The sequence below is a fragment of the Hyalella azteca genome, unplaced genomic scaffold (assembly GCF_000764305.2).
Source record: "Hyalella azteca isolate HAZT.00-mixed unplaced genomic scaffold, Hazt_2.0.2 contig14059, whole genome shotgun sequence".
In the NCBI taxonomy this organism is placed as follows: domain Eukaryota; kingdom Metazoa; phylum Arthropoda; class Malacostraca; order Amphipoda; family Hyalellidae; genus Hyalella; species Hyalella azteca.
Genome location: NW_025943958.1, coordinates 128,821 through 147,844, shown reverse-complemented (window position 1 = coordinate 147,844; position 19,024 = coordinate 128,821). Strand labels below are relative to the sequence as shown.

Here is a 19,024-nt window from a genome sequence, read left to right as displayed (position 1 = left end):
TGACTTAAAAATCCTGTTGTGATTGGTGCAGACTCTTTCGCCTCCAAGCCTAGTCTGAAACGCCGAAATTCTCAAAATTTATTTAAAAATTGGTGTCAATATTAATCAGTTAAAAAATTATCAAATCAGGTCACGAAATATTTTTTAGTGTTTTTTTGGTGTTTTCAAGTTCTTTGAGATGATTGGAAATTTCATCTTCCCATGTTATTCTTAGAACAAAATGGCTGTTGCGCTAAATCTGCACCATGGAAACCAGGTGTTGAAATTTTCTGACTTGTTAATCGTAAAAGTGGAGTTATATTAATTTTTTTCATCACACAGTATGTCTAATCCAAATGTCAGGACGCGCGTATCACTTTTACGTAAAAGAAAAGACTCAAAAAAATCTTTGTGTAAAAGAAGTAACTCAACATCACGACGTATCAATGGTAAGGCAGGCTTTTGTTCGTTGTTCCATCTGCTCCAAAAATTCCATAAGTTTGATTTTTGTCTATTGATATTATTACCAAGAACGTGAAATGTAAGTTATTTCTCGCGGAAATTTTATATTACTTTTTTTTGTGCGCAAATTTGACTTTTAATATGTTCTTGGAACTTGGAAGCAATCATTTTGTAATGTGCAAACAAAGGCTTTTTTGTTATTGTAAGGACATAAGATATTAGACCTTAAACACTTACTAACTACCTATTCTTTCATTCACCATTGCCATAGCGTCTAGGCTATCTTGGTCTTTTATTTTAATCTAGGAAATTTTTAACTTCAACTTCCTTCCTTTGCCATTGAGTCTATCTTGGTCTGCTGTAAAATGTGTAGGCTAAATCCTGTTAAAATCTGAAATTTGTAGCTAACTTCACTATTCTTTCATTGCCATTAAGTCTATCTTGGTTTGCACTCTGCAGTTTTAATCTGTGAAATTTGTAACTTCACTGTCACATTGAGCTTATTTTTTTAGTTCTTTTAGGCTCTGACTAGTCATGGTGTAATTCTAGGATTGGCAATACCTACTTAACTAAGGTAGGGTAAACGTGGTATATTCCGTAATCGTGGGCAATTCCGAGACTTCTCAACTTTTGTCCTTTATATTAAGCTTTTTCTTAGTTCCATGCATTCGTTGATGGTTGAAATAGTGACATCATACTTTGGTGCGCACTGTGCCATACTATTGCCAAAACACTAGGTCTGGGCTGTCTGGTGGGAAAATGTTGAGATCCAAAGAGAGACAGTGCGCGTCACCCAGTGAGAACATTGATAAATGTGTCAAAGTTTATAGTTGACCTTGCTCTACCAAATAGTGATAAACTGTTTCTGTAGAAAGAATATTATGGTTTGAGACTTTTAAATACATCTGTGAATATATTAGGAATCCTTTAAGTATACTTGTATTTGCTGATTTCGAGTGGTAAAAAAATTAATAGATGAAAAAGTTGAGAGACAGTTTTAAACACATAAAAACAAATTCCGACACAGCTTGGAATTAGACACACACAGCTTGTTCCAACTTCCAAGCTGTGTGCCTAAATCAAAATTTTCTTAATTAAAAGCTTAATAGCTCCTAATTAAAAGCCTAATTAAGAAGTGTTCAATATTCAATAGTGTTCTAATTCCAAGCTGTGTCATATTCCAATACAGCTCACACAGCTTTTGGAATTTGAACACAAGAGTGTCGGCATTACAAATTAGTAGAGTTTGAAGCACGGTGGAAATTAGTCTCACAAAATGCCGAATTTAGTCACACAGTGTTGGAATATATGGATTTGGTAGGTTTGCATTCTAAAGGCTTTTAAATAAATTTGGCAACATTTTGTGACATTTCATTGTTGATGGCATGTAGTGCGGTGTTTTGAGAGTGATGTAAAGCAAACAAAACTCCGAGTTGCGCGTACGGTATATTTTATATAGCCATTCATTTTTTGCTACATCTTTAAAGTGTCGGAATATACCGTGTTTACCCTACTTGTCATGTTATCAGACTTATTGGTAATTGCTAATTTGCCATCCGTAATGGTGAAGGGTTTCCAGTCTTGGGGGAGGAGTAGTGACAAGACAAGACTTTTGACTGACCCAAGTTTGGAATTTAAATGATTTAATTTTTGGTCAAAGACAATAGTCACTTGAATTTCTGATATTAAATGTATAATTTCATTTAAATAAATTATCTAAAATTAATTACTTCTTTGAGATTTCTTATGTAGGGTAAACGCACCGTATTCCGACATCGTGGGTAATTCCAACACTTCTCAACTTTTTCCTTTATATTAAGCTTTGTCTTAGTTCCACGCATTCGTTTATGGTTGAAATAGTGACGTCATACTATTGCGTGCCATACTATTGCCAAAACACTAGGTCTGGGCCGTCTGGCGGGAAAATGTTAAGATCCTCAGCGAGACAGTGCACGTCACCCACTGAGAACATCAAAATATGTGTCAAAGTTGATTGTTGACCTTGCTCTACCAAATAGTGATAAACTGTTTGTGTAGAAAGAATATTATGGTTTGAGACTTTTAAATAAGTCTGTGAATATATTAGGAATCCTTTAGGTATATACTTGTGTATATGCTGATTTTAAGTGGTAAATTAATAGATGATTTATTTAAGTGACGGTTTTAGACACATAAAAACTTAATTCCGACACAGCTTGGAATTAGACACACACAGCTCGTTCCGGGCTGTGTCCAAAAATTAAAATCTTCTTAACTAAAAGCTTAGTAGCTCTTAATTAAAAAGCTTAATTAAAAAATTTAAATTTTTCATGTACTTATTTGAACTTATTTCCACCAAAATTTCAGTATTCAATGCTTCCTATAATTTGAAAATGAATATTATCACTTTCAAAATGTTGTTAATAAACTAAAATTACTTCCTAAAATCTGCACTTTGAACAATCAACTTCATCTGAAGAATTATTTGTCACTGAAAATTTAAATATATGTATATAAATTTATAGATAAGATTTAAAATTTTATTATCAATTACAGTATGGATGAATTGAAAAATTCTATAATTTGTTACTGCCATGTATTTAATAAAAATATTTTGAGAAAATTGAAAAAAATTGAAGTTTTATATACTTTTGCAGATGCCTTGCGTGTTGCTTTGGACAGCCGTGTGAACTCTGAGGCATCATCTAGCAGCATCTCGGCTACAACTCAAGAGACTGTCAGCAACAGCCCCACAATTACCACTGCTGCCAGTTCAGCCACTAGCGGCAGTAGCAGTAGTAGTAGTCCCAGTAAAAGTTACTCAGGTTTTGCTGCCATAGAAGACTTACTTTTCTTCTCCCTCGGTGAATCGTCAACAAGTTCAGCTGAACCTGGTAGAAGGGGTGACACCTTATCCCCTAACAATCGTGCTACTCTGAAAGAAACTTGTGAAGTTAGTGCACACCCATCTTCTGAAGACTTGCCTAGGAGTGACAGTTATAAGGAAGTGCCAAGTGTAACGGGGGTTGTGAAGAATAACTTTGTCTTGTTAGTTGGGGAGAGTGATAATCCTGGAGAGGGGTCATCTCAGCACATCATGCCATACCATCTCAGAAGAAAGTCACCTGGGCTCAGACTCAAGAGTCCTTCAATAAGTCCAGGAGTTGATTCATCCAATCAAATTAAGCTTATGAACTCTGCTTTAAATTTATCTGCATCAGGATCAGGTTTGGTGGACCAAACTTCTTCTGCATCAAATATTTTTCCCACGTCTGAGTCTAGTACCAGCGGGTGCAAGATCTACCCAATTGCTGCTGGTTCTTCAGGAAGCTCGGGAAGATTGCTTGAAGAAGTATCTACATCAGCAGGATTTAGTGTCTGCTCTCCGTCGTTAGGGGGCCATGCTATGGGCATCAACAATCCCCCTAATCCTCCTATACCCAGCACACCATCCACCCCTGGCCCTTCTCAGCAGATGGTTCCACCTTCTGTTTTGCCTTCGTCCGATCGATCGTTGTCTGTTCCATTTAGTACTCTTGCAAACAACTTCATTAGCATCAACACTCATAATATCCTTGCTGCTTCCAACCTTGTACATAGTGTAAATAGTGGCATTAGTAAAAACAGCAGCTCCAACAGCTCCTTAAATCGTTCAAGACAAGCCGATGAGCTCATGCAATTCATATCATCCAGTCAATGTAGTAACCATCCAAGTTTGCAGGCTTCTAATCAAGTTCCACCTCACCAGTCGCTTTCTATCCTAACAGTGTCGTCTTTGTCAAACTTGTCAACTCTGTCAATGCCTACTCTCCCTATGTCAACTTTATCTAACAGTAGTTTAGCACCTCCCACCTCACACCAACAGCTGCTCACCATTACGTCTGCTACAGGAACCAGAACATCTGCTTCTTCTGCACTGTCATGCTCTTCCAGGGGCGGTTCTCCAAGTTCCCTGGTTATAGGGACTCCATCAACCTCAGCTGCGGCGCCGTCATCTCCATCCTCACTCACTTCACCCTCACTTGTGTCCGTTTCTTCACTTTCACCTTCCATGCTGCCTGCTAGAAAACGGCCTCGAAGAACTTATAATTCAGATGCCGCATCTGCTGCTGGACCCTCAGTTCCAGCCGCCACTCCTGCTGAACCCAGTGACGGTATAGGAACTTCTCCACTGTCACCTTCATCCCCCAACTCCCTTTCTCCATCACCCAACTCCTGTTACGCAACTCTGCCACAAGCTTCTGCTGCTGTCCACTTCTATTACCCTAGCAGCGCTGCCCACTATCTCCTCTATGCCCTCAGTGACGAGGTGCTTCTCTATGTTTTTTCCTTCCTCTACGAGAAAGACTTGAGCCGCGTGGCGCAAGTGTGCAAGCGCTTCCACACTATTGCCACTGATACAGAACTCTGGAAAAGGCTTTACCAGGGACTTTATGAATATGATTCGCCTCTGTTTCATCCGGGGCCAGGCAAGTTTGAGTTTGTTTCTCCTGAAGACAGCGAGTATGAAAACCCTTGGAAGGAAAGCCTTAAGCAGCTTTACCACGGAATACATGTGCGTCCTAAGCATCGCGTGCACGACAGTGGCCGGTCTGTCATCATTGAGGATTCGATACCTAAAGCCTTCTTAAAAGCTGAGGATCAAGAGAGACCTCTTGTCTTTGTGCACCAGGGCACTCACAAGGGGGAACAGGTCGTCATCGAGAACAATATCAATGTCATCGGAGCCGCGCCTGGTGAGGTTTATGCTAGTTTTTGTCAATTATTTCATTTGAGGTATCTATTGCCATTATGTATTCATGTCCCGCAACTTTTCATTCATTCATTATGTATTCATGTCCTGCTACTTGACAAAGCTACAAATTTTGTATTTTTTAGCAGTGAACTGTTACTTCACCACAAACGCTGTATATTCCCTTATTAAAAAACTAAATCAACAGATAATTTCATGATGACTTCAAAGAAGAAGTCTCTCACATGTCATTAAATCTCTTCCCTGTGCAGGCAACGTGGCCGAGAACGTGATCATCGAACACGACCGCGAGTCCAGCGTCGTGCTGGGGCCAAACTCGCGTCACTCGTATCTTGGATACGTGACAGTGCGCTTCTGCCCTGCCGCCGGCACGGAGAGCAACCACGGCACCAAGCACTACTCAATGGAGGTCCAGGGCAACTGCTCGCCTCTCATCGAGCACTGCATCATTCGCAGCCTGTCTCACTGTGAATAACTTCAATGTCTTGAATATATATTGGAGTTAAATCTCTGCTGTAGTGATTAATAACCAAAATTTTTACTTGCTATCTGTAGAGTATGATTTTGGAAATATTTGGAACAATTGTGAACAAATTTTATCACTCGTAGTAAATCAGTTCAGGCTCACTTTATCACAGTGAGAGTCATTGGAAGTTAAAGTAAGAAACGTCGTAAGCCAGGTGTTTTGTTTCTGCAGAAAGTTTGCAACAACGTTCTCAATGTCTATTTTTTTGCAGTGGGTGCAGCAGTGAGTGTATCAGGAGTAGGTGCAGAACCTACCATCCGCAGATGCGAGATCTCAGACTGTGAGAACGTGGGTCTCATAGTGACAGATCGCGCCCAAGGCTTGTACGAAGATAATGAGATCAGCCGTAATGCTTTGGCTGGCATCTGGGTGAAGAATTATGCTAATCCTATCATGCGACGCAATCACATCCACCATGGCAAAGATGTGGGCATCTTCTGCTTCGATGGTGGACTGGTGAGGCTCTGTTTTCATGAAATACATCGTTTAAGCTTTCATTGTGTAGGTTGTGGATTTGAATTTTTAGAGTTTTTTTCCCACAGGGCAAGCAACTGCTTGGAACTGACTCAAGTCGTTTAATAGCATTTCCGTAGTTATTAATCCAGTTAAATGGAAGTGCCTAACTTTAATTTCAGTCTTTATTTATGTGTTATGTTTACTTTTTTGCTCCGAAAGTTTATTTTCTAAAATTCTCAGAGATTATATAGTGCTTCATTCTCTCACCTTCTATTTTCTTAATTCTTCTGCTATTACGTACTGCAAAAATGTCCATCTACTTTTTTATCAGACAATTGCTCCATTTTAACTTTATTGAACTTGCTTCTAGTTTGCTAGTTCACTTTTTTTAGCAGAAACGAAACTTTTAAGCTAATGAAATATCGTTTTCATTGTCCTGAACTAAATTGTCCTCAGATTGATCAAGGAAAAGGTTGCTTGAATTGGTGACACAGTCTTTAAAAATGAATTATATGATATTTATAATCCTTCAGATTAGTGTGTTTAAATGCTTTTAATTTGTTTCTGATGGCGAATTTTTCCAATCATTTTCGGTCTGTTTCACAAGTCGGTACTTGTATGTAATTTTTACTGTTGTTCTGTTACTTTCCTTCGCTAATAATGATCGTTATAGGCAAGTATTTATTTCTTCTCAGGGTTACTTTGACTCCAACGACATCCATAACAACCGCATCGCTGGATTTGAAGTGAAGGCTACCGCCAACCCCACAGTCGTGCACTGCGAGATTCACCACGGCCAGACGGGCGGCATTTACGTGCACGAGCAGGGAATGGGCCAGTTCATCGAGAACAAAATACACTCAAATAAATACGCCGGGGTATGGATCACGGCGCACAGTAATCCCACTATCAGGAAGAATGAGATCTACAACGGCCACCAGGGTGGAGTTTACATCTTCACTGATGGCCGTGGGCTCATCGAACACAACAACATATATGGTGAGAATGCTCAGGCTATGTTATATATATTTAGGGATTTAGGAATATATTTACTAGTTTTTGAACTCTAACCTCACATGATCTTTGAGTCCATGTAATTTATTAGCATCTTCAGATTGATTTTATGGCAGTCAGACATTTGAAATTCCACATAATTATTCACAAAAATGTGACACTGAGCTTTAAGGACGTTTAATCTGATCAAAGACGATTGAAGATTTTATTACTAATGTAATTTTAATTATCCGAATTACAACTCAGTGAATAATTTATTGTCTGTTTACAGGTAATGCTCTAGCGGGCATTCAGATCCGTACTAACAGCGATCCCATCGTGCGGCACAACAAGATCCACCACGGGCAGCACGGCGGTATCTACGTCCATGAGAAGGGCCAGGGGCTCATAGAGAACAATGAAGTCTATGCCAACACCCTGGCGGGGGTCTGGATTACTACTGGTCAGGGCATAAAAAATATAAAAGAATCACCAAGCAGATTCGCCCTATCTTGAATGCAAACGTGTTGAAGACCTGCTCTATCATCAGCCCTGATGATGGAGTTGTTCTCCGAAGCGTTCGCATTGAAGTTACAGGCATCCTATATATAACCTTGTGTCTACTGACGGTAACTATTGTTACTGAAATTTATATTACATTGAAAACGATTGATGCAACTGCAGAAAAAGGGTGCACAGCACGGTTCTTTAATAGAACCTAATACTCATTATAAATGAATCTATATTTTTTCTCTCGATGTTAGCGCCGAAGTAAGATATACTGAGTTAAAATGAGTTTTGTTCTGTATTATATATTCTTTCATTTTGTAAAATTTCCAAATTCGAGTGTTAGAAATTATAACTGAAAATAATATTCTTAACTTTGACGTTTGTGTTTAATTTATCCACATCTGATTTACGTCAATTTTAAACTTCCGAAAGATCAGTAACTGTTCAGGTCATCTTTGAAAATTTGAAATTTCCAAAATATTTTTCCTTTTCTAGTAATAAATTGTTTTTTATGATATATGTGGAACAATTTCAGCCTTTTCCTTTTACCATATCCTAACCTGAAGTATATTCTTGACCATTAATGAGTGTGTTGTGTTTTGTGTTGTAGGTAGTTCTCCTACACTTCGTCGCAATCGCATCCACTCCGGCAAGCAGGTTGGCGTCTACTTCTATGACAACGGACATGGACTGCTGGAAGACAATGACATTTTCAATCACCTTTATTCTGGCGTCCAGATTCGGTGAGTAAACTCAGAGAAATGTGTTGGACTTCATCGAAATGGCGATACTCTTTTAACGATTTATAAGTCAACTATTTGGCACGACAATAAGACTTATTGTAGTTATGGCGGCTCTATGTTCCTGCGCTAAGAAAGTGCGTCACTATGCGGACAAAATTACTTATTCATTATTTTCATTGTAATTTCTATTGCATTATTTATGTGCTTAATGCGTTGGGGATGCAGCAGTTGGGGATGATCAAGTTGTGTCGCAAACATAAACAATTTAGCATTCACATGAACTTTATTCTTGTGCTAGAACATTAGTTTGCCCTATCATGGAACTGCAACTATAATGCAATAGACATCTTTCGATTGATTTTTGTAGACATTCCAACGTTATCTTTTTTTGCTGTATGCCATACTCTTTATATTATTCATGTCTTCATCTATACCCGTAGCTGTTTAACTTTAAATTAGAGCATCGCGTTACAAAGCACAATAACAATAATTATTAGGATCTTTGATTTCACATTGAATAAAAAAACTGCGGAATTTTAATAAAAAATACTTGGATTGCAGCACTGGCAGCAACCCAATCATTAGACGCAATAAGATCTGGGGCGGTCAGAACGGCGGAGTGCTCGTCTACAACGGCGGCCTTGGAGTGCTCGAGCAAAACGAAATATTCGACAATGCCATGGCCGGCGTCTGGATCAAGACAGACAGCAACCCAACCCTCAGGAGAAATAAAATTTTTGATGGCAGGGAAGCTGGCATCTGTATCTTCAATGGAGGGAAAGGTTAGTAACCAATTGGTTTTGGATTGTTATGTATCTTGAATTTTTTAATGGTTTATTCTCCCTCAATGTTGGGCCTATTTCTTCAGCGCCGACACTTCTATTCTATTCTATTCTAATGTTAAGGTACATGAAAACTGGTACCATCAGTGGCAGCAAAGAATTCCACCCTCTAAGCTTGGGTACTGAAAAACAATAAATTTTATTTTAGCAATAATGTGGATATACTCGTATTTTGTTGGGAATTTCTATTTATTTCTCATACCAAGACTTAAACAGAGCTCACGCCTAGTCTCCAATTGCAGCAGAATTGCTGCTTTACAATTAAAAAACCAAAATGGCTGACTAAAATCTTATATCCTTCTATTCTTTCTCCTTGTAATGAATTTGACTTGGTGGAAATTGTGGCATTAATGATTTTTCACCTTTTTTTACAGGACTGCTGGAGGAAAACGACATTTTCCGTAATGCTCAAGCAGGCGTGCTGATATCTACCCAGTCGCACCCAACACAATCTCACCCTGTGCTGAGCCGCAACCGTATATTCGACGGCCTGGCCGCCGGTATTGAAATAACCAACAACGCCACAGCCACTCTAGAGCACAACCAGATCTTTAACAACAGGTTTGGCGGGCTCTGCCTCGCCACGGGGGTCTCGCCCACACAAAAAGGTTAGAACTAAAACCCGTCTATAAACTTGCTCTTCTTGCTCTTGCTCTTCTTCTTGATCCGATCATGGAATAATTCGATTAATGTGCACAGTCACATTAAAAGTATTTTGGGGAGGAAAATTATTCAATTTATTTTCTGAGCTCCTATACTCAAAATTTTCACTAATATTTACGAAGATGAATAAATTTCTCCTACCCATTATACCCGTCTATTCAACTCCCTTCATATTAAGAATCTAACCATCAATGCTGTCTTAGCTTCAATACTTCAATGAAAATTATACGTATGATGTTGAGGTACCAAGTTGACTCAGTTTACAGGTTGAGATCCAATCTAGAGTTACATACTTTTCTTGCTTCTTAATTGAAATTGTTGGCATTTGATACCATCGTTAATTATGCAGTGACATGAACATGATGAGTAGGAGTACCATTGCTTTAGAGGATCCAATGGAAGCAAGATCATAATCCTAACCAGCTCAATTGTTTCCCCCTATCCCTTTCCTTCTCATGTAATTGAAGATCTAGCTGATGAATTGTTTTGTGAACAGTAAGTGAGATTCTATTCCTTGACTCGTAATTTGATTAGCGACATCAACGGCACGGTAGAGAAAACTCAGTTGTTTCTCTGTGTGCCTATTATTCTCATGATTACGGAGTTTTAACCAATGAATTTTTGTAAACGATGAATAATATTCAATTCCTTAACAGGTAATAAGATTTACGACAACCACGACGCGGTAGAGAAAGCTGTGTCTGGGGGCCAGTGTCTGTACAAGATCTCGTCTTACACCAGCTTCCCCATGCACGACTTCTACCGGTGCCGCACATGCAACACAACTGACCGTAATGCCATTTGCGTCAACTGCATCAACACGTGCCATAGTGGGCATGTTGTGGAATTCATACGGCATGACAGGTACGAAACCTATTTTCACTGTTCATTCCATCATAAGAAGTTCTACTTCTTTCGTTTCAGACGCCTTATACTGATATTCGGGCTTGTTCATCAACATCGGGCTTGTCTGTAACAGCACAGGGGCTGGCTTGAAAAACTCGCTTAAGTATTCACAGCAGCTGATTTTTTGTCTGTGATTGGTGGGTTTAGCTCGAAAAGCTGTCAATGATCGGTTGCCAGAGTTATAAACTCCAAATTATTTTTGATAGTGCGGTTTCAGGTTATTCACTGTTTATTTCCTGGCAGGTTCTTCTGTGATTGTGGTGCAGGCACCTTGAGCAACCAGTGCCAACTGCAGGGGGAGCCTACGCAGGACACCGACACTCTTTATGATTCAGCGGCGCCAATGGAAAGTCAAAGCCTAAGTGCTGATGGCTAATGCACGTACTTTATATGGATACCTTGAAAATATTACTGCTGCCAGGTCATGCTTCTAATACAGTTCTTAACACGAGTAGCTTGACGCAGGATGTTTTTTATGTCGTAACTAGTGTCGGGTCACTAGGCATCTGCCATTGAAATAACGTTGCTTAAACGTTTCTGAATCAATCCATAATCAACGTCATATCAACGTCATTTGCCTGAAGGGTTATGTATAGGCTATGCTACACTGATTTACGTTTTTGTGCGACTTGAGGTTATCACTCCTAAATGGCATTTTGGTTTGTGTGGTTTCAGAGACTGTTAATTACTCACCTTTCAGTTTTGCTGTCCTATGACCAATTCAGTACCCCACTAAACTGAGTCTGGGCTAGAGAGGAAAACGTTGCTTTAGTAAGATTAAAAATAATATCGTTTCATGTAATCAGCCCTGATTATGTCGTGCAATGGAATTAGGTGAGTAATTTACGTAGACATTGAACCCAGTTGATGTTTTGCAAAATTAAAACTGCCTTTTCTTTCGGATGTCCATATAAATTTTCATTCACTTTTTATACTCGTATAACAAAAATTCTCTTGGAAGTTTAAATTTTTAGTATATTTTGTTCATGTACATGTGCTCTTAATTTCGAAGGGATTACCTAGACCTGTTGCTTTTTGAGCTGAGCTTCTGAATCATTTAAGGTGTTGGAAACCCCTTTAATTTTGCTCATCTTCAAGCTTACATATTTGCTACTTTATTCATTGTATCATTTAAGTATATATACATGATAAAAAAATAAATTCTAGCATAGCTTTAAAATTAAAATTAAGAATTAGCTGATGACTTCCTTCTTTACAACGTGTCCGGATACTAACAAGCTCCTTGGTGATTTACAACTGAAATCTGATTAGCATTGATTTGACCCCCAAGACTTTCAAGTATTATCCGAGATTTTCTGTCGAATTCCGATTTTTTTTTTAAATAATTTGGTCAGCTTGTTCATGAAGTGACTGCTGAATACAGTGAATTTTAGTTGATAAGTTTTTTGCGAGACTGAGACCACCAATACAATCTCGGATGTTCTTCTCAGGTATCCACTTGTGAAATATAACTCACTGTATGGTTCATAAGTAATCTATTGATCCTGATTTGTAAACTGTAAGTGAGGATGATAATGGAAATAGCAGAACTGGAATCTCTGGAATTGGATTGACACCTAAATAGTTCACGGTATTTTTTCTCGTTTGTGTTGAATTTCATATATATGTTAAGTGATCATTTCACGCTACCAAGTTCATACTACCGGCATGCTGAAATAACCTCTGTAACTATTGCAAATTACAGTGCTTTCTACGGCATGAAAGCTGCTATTTTACGAAAGGCTTACAGTTAAAAGTCTCTTTTTTATGTAAAAAGTTAGCTGTGCCATTTTGAGAGCCCTGCACGTAGAGAAAAATGGTAGCAAGCAAGTGGTATGTCCTGTACCTTAGCTTTTGTGTCTTGTATACATGTATAAATTTCATTACCGCCATGTACGTGTTCCTGAAATTAGTCGAGTTAGTCTTTCGATATATGCCGTGTATTTCTGAAATAATAACTTTATTAAGCTGTGTTCCCTTGCAAGGCTTATTCTCGTGTTCTGATTTTAGTTTTGTCAGCTTTACAATTTTGGGAAGACATTTCAATGTTTTTCTGCAAGTAACACTTCACTGGAACGCTGCATTTGGGTAGCAATTGAATTATAAACACGCTGCAAGATATTATTACAATTAACAAGTGGGTGTGTTTTGTGTATTTTGTATGGTAGTGACTGCTAATCGTACACTTATACTGAGCTATGTGTTAGTTGTAAGTGGCAATGCAGCAAAGAAATAAGGAGTTCTAGGGTTAAGAGTTTTTACGTGTTTTTTGAACACTGTTGATGTGCAATATTCAAGCCGTGCATTCGTGGGCCTGTCGGTGCTGAACAGGCTTACTTTGATGACAATTAATCAATGTTATCTTACCAGAAGGAAATTTCCCATGTTAGATGAAAGGCTATTGAACGTACTTGATCATATCCTGCTTGGTTTGATTTTGTATATCATCGCATGCTTGGGTTACAGTAAATCGATTTTGTACATCTACCTAACAACAGGCGTTTTAATTTGTTCTGATCCACAGTTTTTCCCCAAATTGGAAGGGGATAACATTTGATCTAATTGTTCATCATTACTGAAAATTAATGTAAGATATGCTAGATTCACACGCTGCAGTAGGTTCTTTGTGCAATATGAATAAATACCTCATGAGTGTCGAAAGCAATAGGATTGCGTTGCTACGCTTTCTCAGTTGCTTCAAGTGGCTTCGTTAATATTTTTTAAGAAACTTCTTACAATCTTCATCTACCAACAATTTATCAAGTTTTCTTTATATTCTCACGGGCTAATATGAATTATATTCTAACTTTTTCTCGTGATAGTTCCCCCTTATAAATGTTGAGCATCGTAGACTTATAAATCCAATGCTGACTTATTCCTTTCACAGAACTCAACCTCAAAATTTTTATTTGACTCGCAACATTAACCCGTGAATGTGACTCGTATGTGGATTTAATGACATCACTTGATTTATATCATGGGCTAAACAAGGCATTTATTTATACATTGACGGGACCTTGATTTAAGGTCACTGGCGCCATATATTGTTATTCCGGAAAGCAGAACAAATATGTTTTTGGGGTCTGGAATGCATTTTGGAATCATCTTTTATGTCCAATTTATGTTTTGCAATCATTTGTTGATTCGTCACTGTGATTCCGTTATCAATTGAACTTTCATTTCAAATCCGAAGCATTGCGATTTTCTTCGCCCTCTCAGGGTTTACAATACACATTTTCCCCCAGATAATTTGCTGCGAAAAAAATTCATAAATTTACACTTCCATTGATTTCCAGTTAAACTCTAAATACTATGTATATATATTAAGGATCAATCAAAATGTTACGTCTTTAGCGCCGACTGCTCTAGAGACATTTATGCCCCTTACCTTTAATATCATCGAATGGTATCCTAAATTTATGTCTAAAGCTTCTTCTAATTATGGCTATGCATCCTCGAGGGATCTGCCTTTGTGTGTGTAAAATAAGGAATTAACCGTTCATGTTTTTTGCCCTTAATTTCTTTTCCCTGGATATAAATCAGTCTTAAAATATTCATAATATGTTGAATTTATGGCTGCTGTATTTCTTCACGTTTAATGTTGTTCTTATCTACGACTAAATTTGCAGTTTCTGCCTGGTTGTGTGATCATAAACCATCAGCTATCAAGGAAGAACATTAATTATTTTGTAAGATTTCAGTCTGTTTTTGTGCAATTTTTCTGCTGTTAGTTTGCAATGAATTTGATGCTGATGTTCATGGATTACTTAACCAAGGATGTGAGAGGAAACTTCCCAGGTTATAACTTGAATTCATTGGTGTTTGTTGACTTAGCATTGATCATTGATGAAATTTGTTGACGTCATTGTTATTTCAACGTTGTTTGTTTAGAAAGCTTTTTATTTCTTGAACGTTTAATTTGGGTGTACCATGTAAATTTTACGTAGAGTTATTACTTTATTCCGCTGATCTTAGTTTGTACAGTTTGTAATGGGTAGCTCGTCTCAGCCTTTGGCAGGTTTCGTAGGTTTTTTTATTCGCCTTTGTCGTGGTGGTATTTTTTGAACATAGATACAACAAATCTGCCTCTGAGACGATGGCAATGAGTATGTGAGTGTTGTACAAATAATCGTGTAGCTTGTATCCTTATTCTTACAATGCACTAGCCATACATTCGTCGTTATTATCGAGCCCTCGTGCAGGATTTGACATTTGTTTTCTATGTAAACATTGCCATTAGCAATGCTGTCGTAGTCCTAGTATACTTATCACGCCGCAATTTCAATGATAGTTTATTTCGATTGTTCTCAGGTTTGCTAGATCTCAATCCCATAATTGGCTGATTGTTGCACTATTTCTAACCATTTCCGATATCATTATACCAACAACTTACTATTGTTTTTGACGTTTCCCTTTTTAGATTGAATCAGTTGTAAAAGTGTGAAAATTTAGGTTACGAACTCGATTCAAATATCAAATAGAGATAATTAATTGAAAATCTCAGGTTGGAAGAAGGGTTGGGTTAACGACCCAGTATTGTAGCCCGACTACCGACTGTTGATGGGGTTTGAATATTTTACTTTAGATTGAAAATTCGTTGACTTCAGTTCGAATAAATGATCATGGCCTCTCATTTCATGATATATTTTACTAAACCGTCGCTTCATGAAGGAAATTAAGGGATTTTCTTGATTTTAATTATGTTTAGTTGAAGTTTTTCCCAACCTATCGAGTGTTTGTGAACGAATCGGGGTTCGCTAGCCTAATTTTTTGTGGTAATTATTTTAATCCAAAATGATCGAGTAAATCTGCATTAGAGCTCACGTAAGTTTTATGTCGGATAAAATGTGTTGTAAGAAGTGTGGGCGTGAGCATGGTTGTTAGTATTTGCAATGCACCTCGTGTATGTGAATGAGTGTAGTATTCTAGCATTAGTTGTTTCTCACGTACAATAGTAAATCTTGGTGCCAACGATGTCCCCTTCCTTTCCTAAACCCTTCTCTTTATTTTTAATTTTAACGTTTGTTTCTTGCAATAGCTGCTCTCTTATGTACACTCCTAACTTTATCTTGATTCATTGCAAGGCCTTAAACGAGTATTGATATACGAGTCTTTTAGCCAAATGTTTCTTTTGCAGTATGTCCGAACTGACCAGGAAAACGCAGAACATTTAATAGTCGAAATTTTATTCTAAATTTACTTTTCTTAATCTGTTCTTTATCAAAACCGTTTGTTGACAACCAGCATATTTATATTCTATTGCGTGCCGCATTCGTCGAGGGAGTTGACACATGGCTCTCTGAGCGTGTGGCTCAGGCGGTTAAACTCGACAGAATTACTCTTGATAAATAAAATTCTGCACTTACATATATTGCAATCATGATGTTCCACGAACTGAAAACTTTTATATACTTCATGCGTTGAGAGTCTTCTGGTGCTGCGTGCGAACTTCATACTCTGTCACTAACCATTTTGACGATTTTTGATGCGTTTCACCCCTAATTAAAAACCTAATGCGCTGTCAACAAATTGGAATTTTTTCAATGCAGAGTATTTTATTCGTTTTGTTTTTTGACTTGATTTCATGCAGGCCTTTGTTGTAGGCTCATCTTACATGCCTCTTCTACTGATGTTATCTTAAGTTCTGGTTATTATGTTATGTTCTAACCTAGAGTGAAGAGTATTTTCCTAGCTTGAAGTTACGTGCAATACGATGGTAAGATTTCAATTGTTTGAAATGTTTCTATCTCGCTCTTGAAAGTTTCGTAAATATGAATGCATAAACTCTATCTTTTTTATCGACTTTTTTGCAATTATGAAGCTTGAAAAGAGTACAGTCTCGCAAACTAGTTACTCGTTATCACAAAAACTTGAATGTTTCTAGTATCTCTACCAGTAATTTCAGATCTAACACCAAATTGAAGTACGAGTTTCTGTGACACTAGTGGGTTGAGTAGAAGCAATCGTGTTTTTGTTGGCGCTACTTTGTTAGTTTTTATGTCGTAAGTTTCGTCTTTGTCGTAAGTTGATGCCGAAACATTTAGTTCAGGGCAGGAATTTTTTAATTTTCAGGCATTCACGCCAACTCACAGATCTTTATTTCCATCTCGTCTTCTTCCAAGATTTTCACTGTTAATTGAACTACATTTGTATTTGTTGCATTATTTGTACTTTTTATTTGGTTTCTAACATACTTGATTATTTTTTATGCTTTTCTGGAATTGGTTTAGTGTAATTTGGTGTTAATATATCCCAATAATTAAATGAAATCCATTCACTACATAAATACATTTTCTTGGTTAGGTGCAATTTCATTTATAATAGGTATGATTACTCTCAATGTGAAGCCTCCGGAAATTAAATCTGTTCTGATTCAAATGGAAGTCGGTCGCTTGTAAAGAACTTCAGATGCTTCGAAATAAATTCCATCAAATGGAGCCACACACTTGTACCGAACACTCGAGGTTTGTGTGTATCTTAGATGTCAAAAATGTTTCCTATTTCGAAGTTTTACAAGTTATAAACTATAGATATTGTTAGCTCTGTTTACTTTGTTTTCAAGCTCTAACAGTACGTGTTTATTTTGTGTCATTTCAATTATTGAGTAGAACCACTGCAGTGGTTAACTCGGTTGTTTCTTCCTCTAAGATTTGTTACCGTTAACTACTCCCGTAAAAGCAAATGCTCTATTGGTGCAGCATTGCTATATATGTGCTCTATGTTTTATAGGAGTGTTTCACTAAGTTACCCTTTAATTATTACTACTACTATTATTATTGGTGTACAGAAGTGCACACCGTCGCTGGTTATTCCGTAAAGAAGCTTTAATATTCACTTGCTTGTTTACATTTTACTGTTGGGTTCGTGTACAAAAGTTGATGTTTATGTAGACTCTTTGTGTATCTGCTAGAGTAATTATATTCTTAGGGTAACACTACTGCAGCAGCTCGTAAGAAATACGTTAGTTTTCAGGCGGTAATCCATCAATAAAATAATAAAGATTCCCCGAGACTTTTTCCCCTTGCTCTCTTACTAAATGACCAAGGCAGTCGATAAATAAGGTTAGTAGAAGTGGCGTTAACCTATTCGAAACCCAATGTAGCCTTTTTTTCGTCGTCAATTTCTACAATCTTAGGACTACAACCACAGACGAAGCATTTCGTCATATAGTACTACAAATTTGGCCTTTTGCCTTCCCCTTTCTTTCTAGCAGAATGACAACGCATCATTAAAAGAGAATTAATAACGTGGTTTATTTAATATTTTACGTTAGATTAGTAAGGTTCAACCCTGATGCGTTCTGTATGTTCAAGAGGGTTCAACCCTGATAACTTTGCGTAGTACCAAAGATGACCCTACATATAAGAGAACGTCTACCAAGTTTAAAAGGAATGGTGCGTAAATAACTTATCCGAAGCATATATACAACATTTTCTCTGAAAAGATCATTTGGGGTTAAAAAAAAGCGTTAGGCCTGGCATTAATGGCACGGGAAATTAACCAGTGTAGATGCTTATTGTTCAGTCTTGAAATGCCTAGCACCTTACTAAGCTGGTAAGTCTAGTAGCGAACACAAATGAACGAAAGATCTGGTCTTTCGAAAAGATCTGGTCAAAGGGGCGGTGTTTAGAACTCTGAACACGTCACGAAAAGTACAAGAATCGGCAACAGGCCATGGGCCTATTTCTTCAGCGCAGACACCTCTATTCTAAACCGAAATTAGGAAATTGTGCTCAGGTATAATATGCTTCGTAAATGAGGGACCATAGATTTTATGTAAACCGAAGAGATGAATGCGTGCTAGAAGTGTTCTGTGCTCATGTAATTATAGTTACTCAAAGGGCCTCTATATCATTGAAGGTTTTTTTGAAAAATTACCTTGTTTGATAAATATAAGCATTCCATTCATATCGACATTTTGGTATGTAACTAGTTAAAATCACAATTACTCCGAACAGGCTTAAGGATACAGAATGCATTAAGTAAATGTATCGTCCTACTACGGCGTTGAAATTCCAATAGAACGTTATATCTCATAACAGTTAACATAACTTCTGTGATTGTGTTCATGTGTATTTAATAGTTTCACCTAATATATATTAAATTGGTGCCACAAACAGAAAACGAGTTGCCCGTTTGAGGGTATGTTTCTTCCCCCCATATCCAAGTATTGGACTCATCGTTGAGTTCACTACTTCGCCCAGATTTTCGT

At 37.6% G+C, this 19,024-nt stretch overlaps 1 protein-coding gene across 1 annotated transcript; it reads left to right on the top strand.

Annotated features, from left to right (window-relative positions):
- Nucleotides 1-202: 202 nt before the first annotated feature.
- LOC108672330 (F-box only protein 11) lies at nucleotides 203-17,816 on the top strand. Its single transcript, XM_018159973.2, has 11 exons — nucleotides 203-428; nucleotides 3,078-5,156; nucleotides 5,425-5,640; nucleotides 5,911-6,155; nucleotides 6,851-7,154; nucleotides 7,441-7,611; nucleotides 8,269-8,401; nucleotides 8,963-9,183; nucleotides 9,618-9,851; nucleotides 10,563-10,770; nucleotides 11,056-17,816. The coding sequence occupies exons 1-11, from the start codon at nucleotides 323-325 to the stop codon at nucleotides 11,186-11,188; spliced, it is 4,050 nt and encodes a 1,349-aa protein (XP_018015462.1). The 5' UTR covers nucleotides 203-322; the 3' UTR covers nucleotides 11,189-17,816.
- Nucleotides 17,817-19,024: the final 1,208 nt, after the last annotated feature.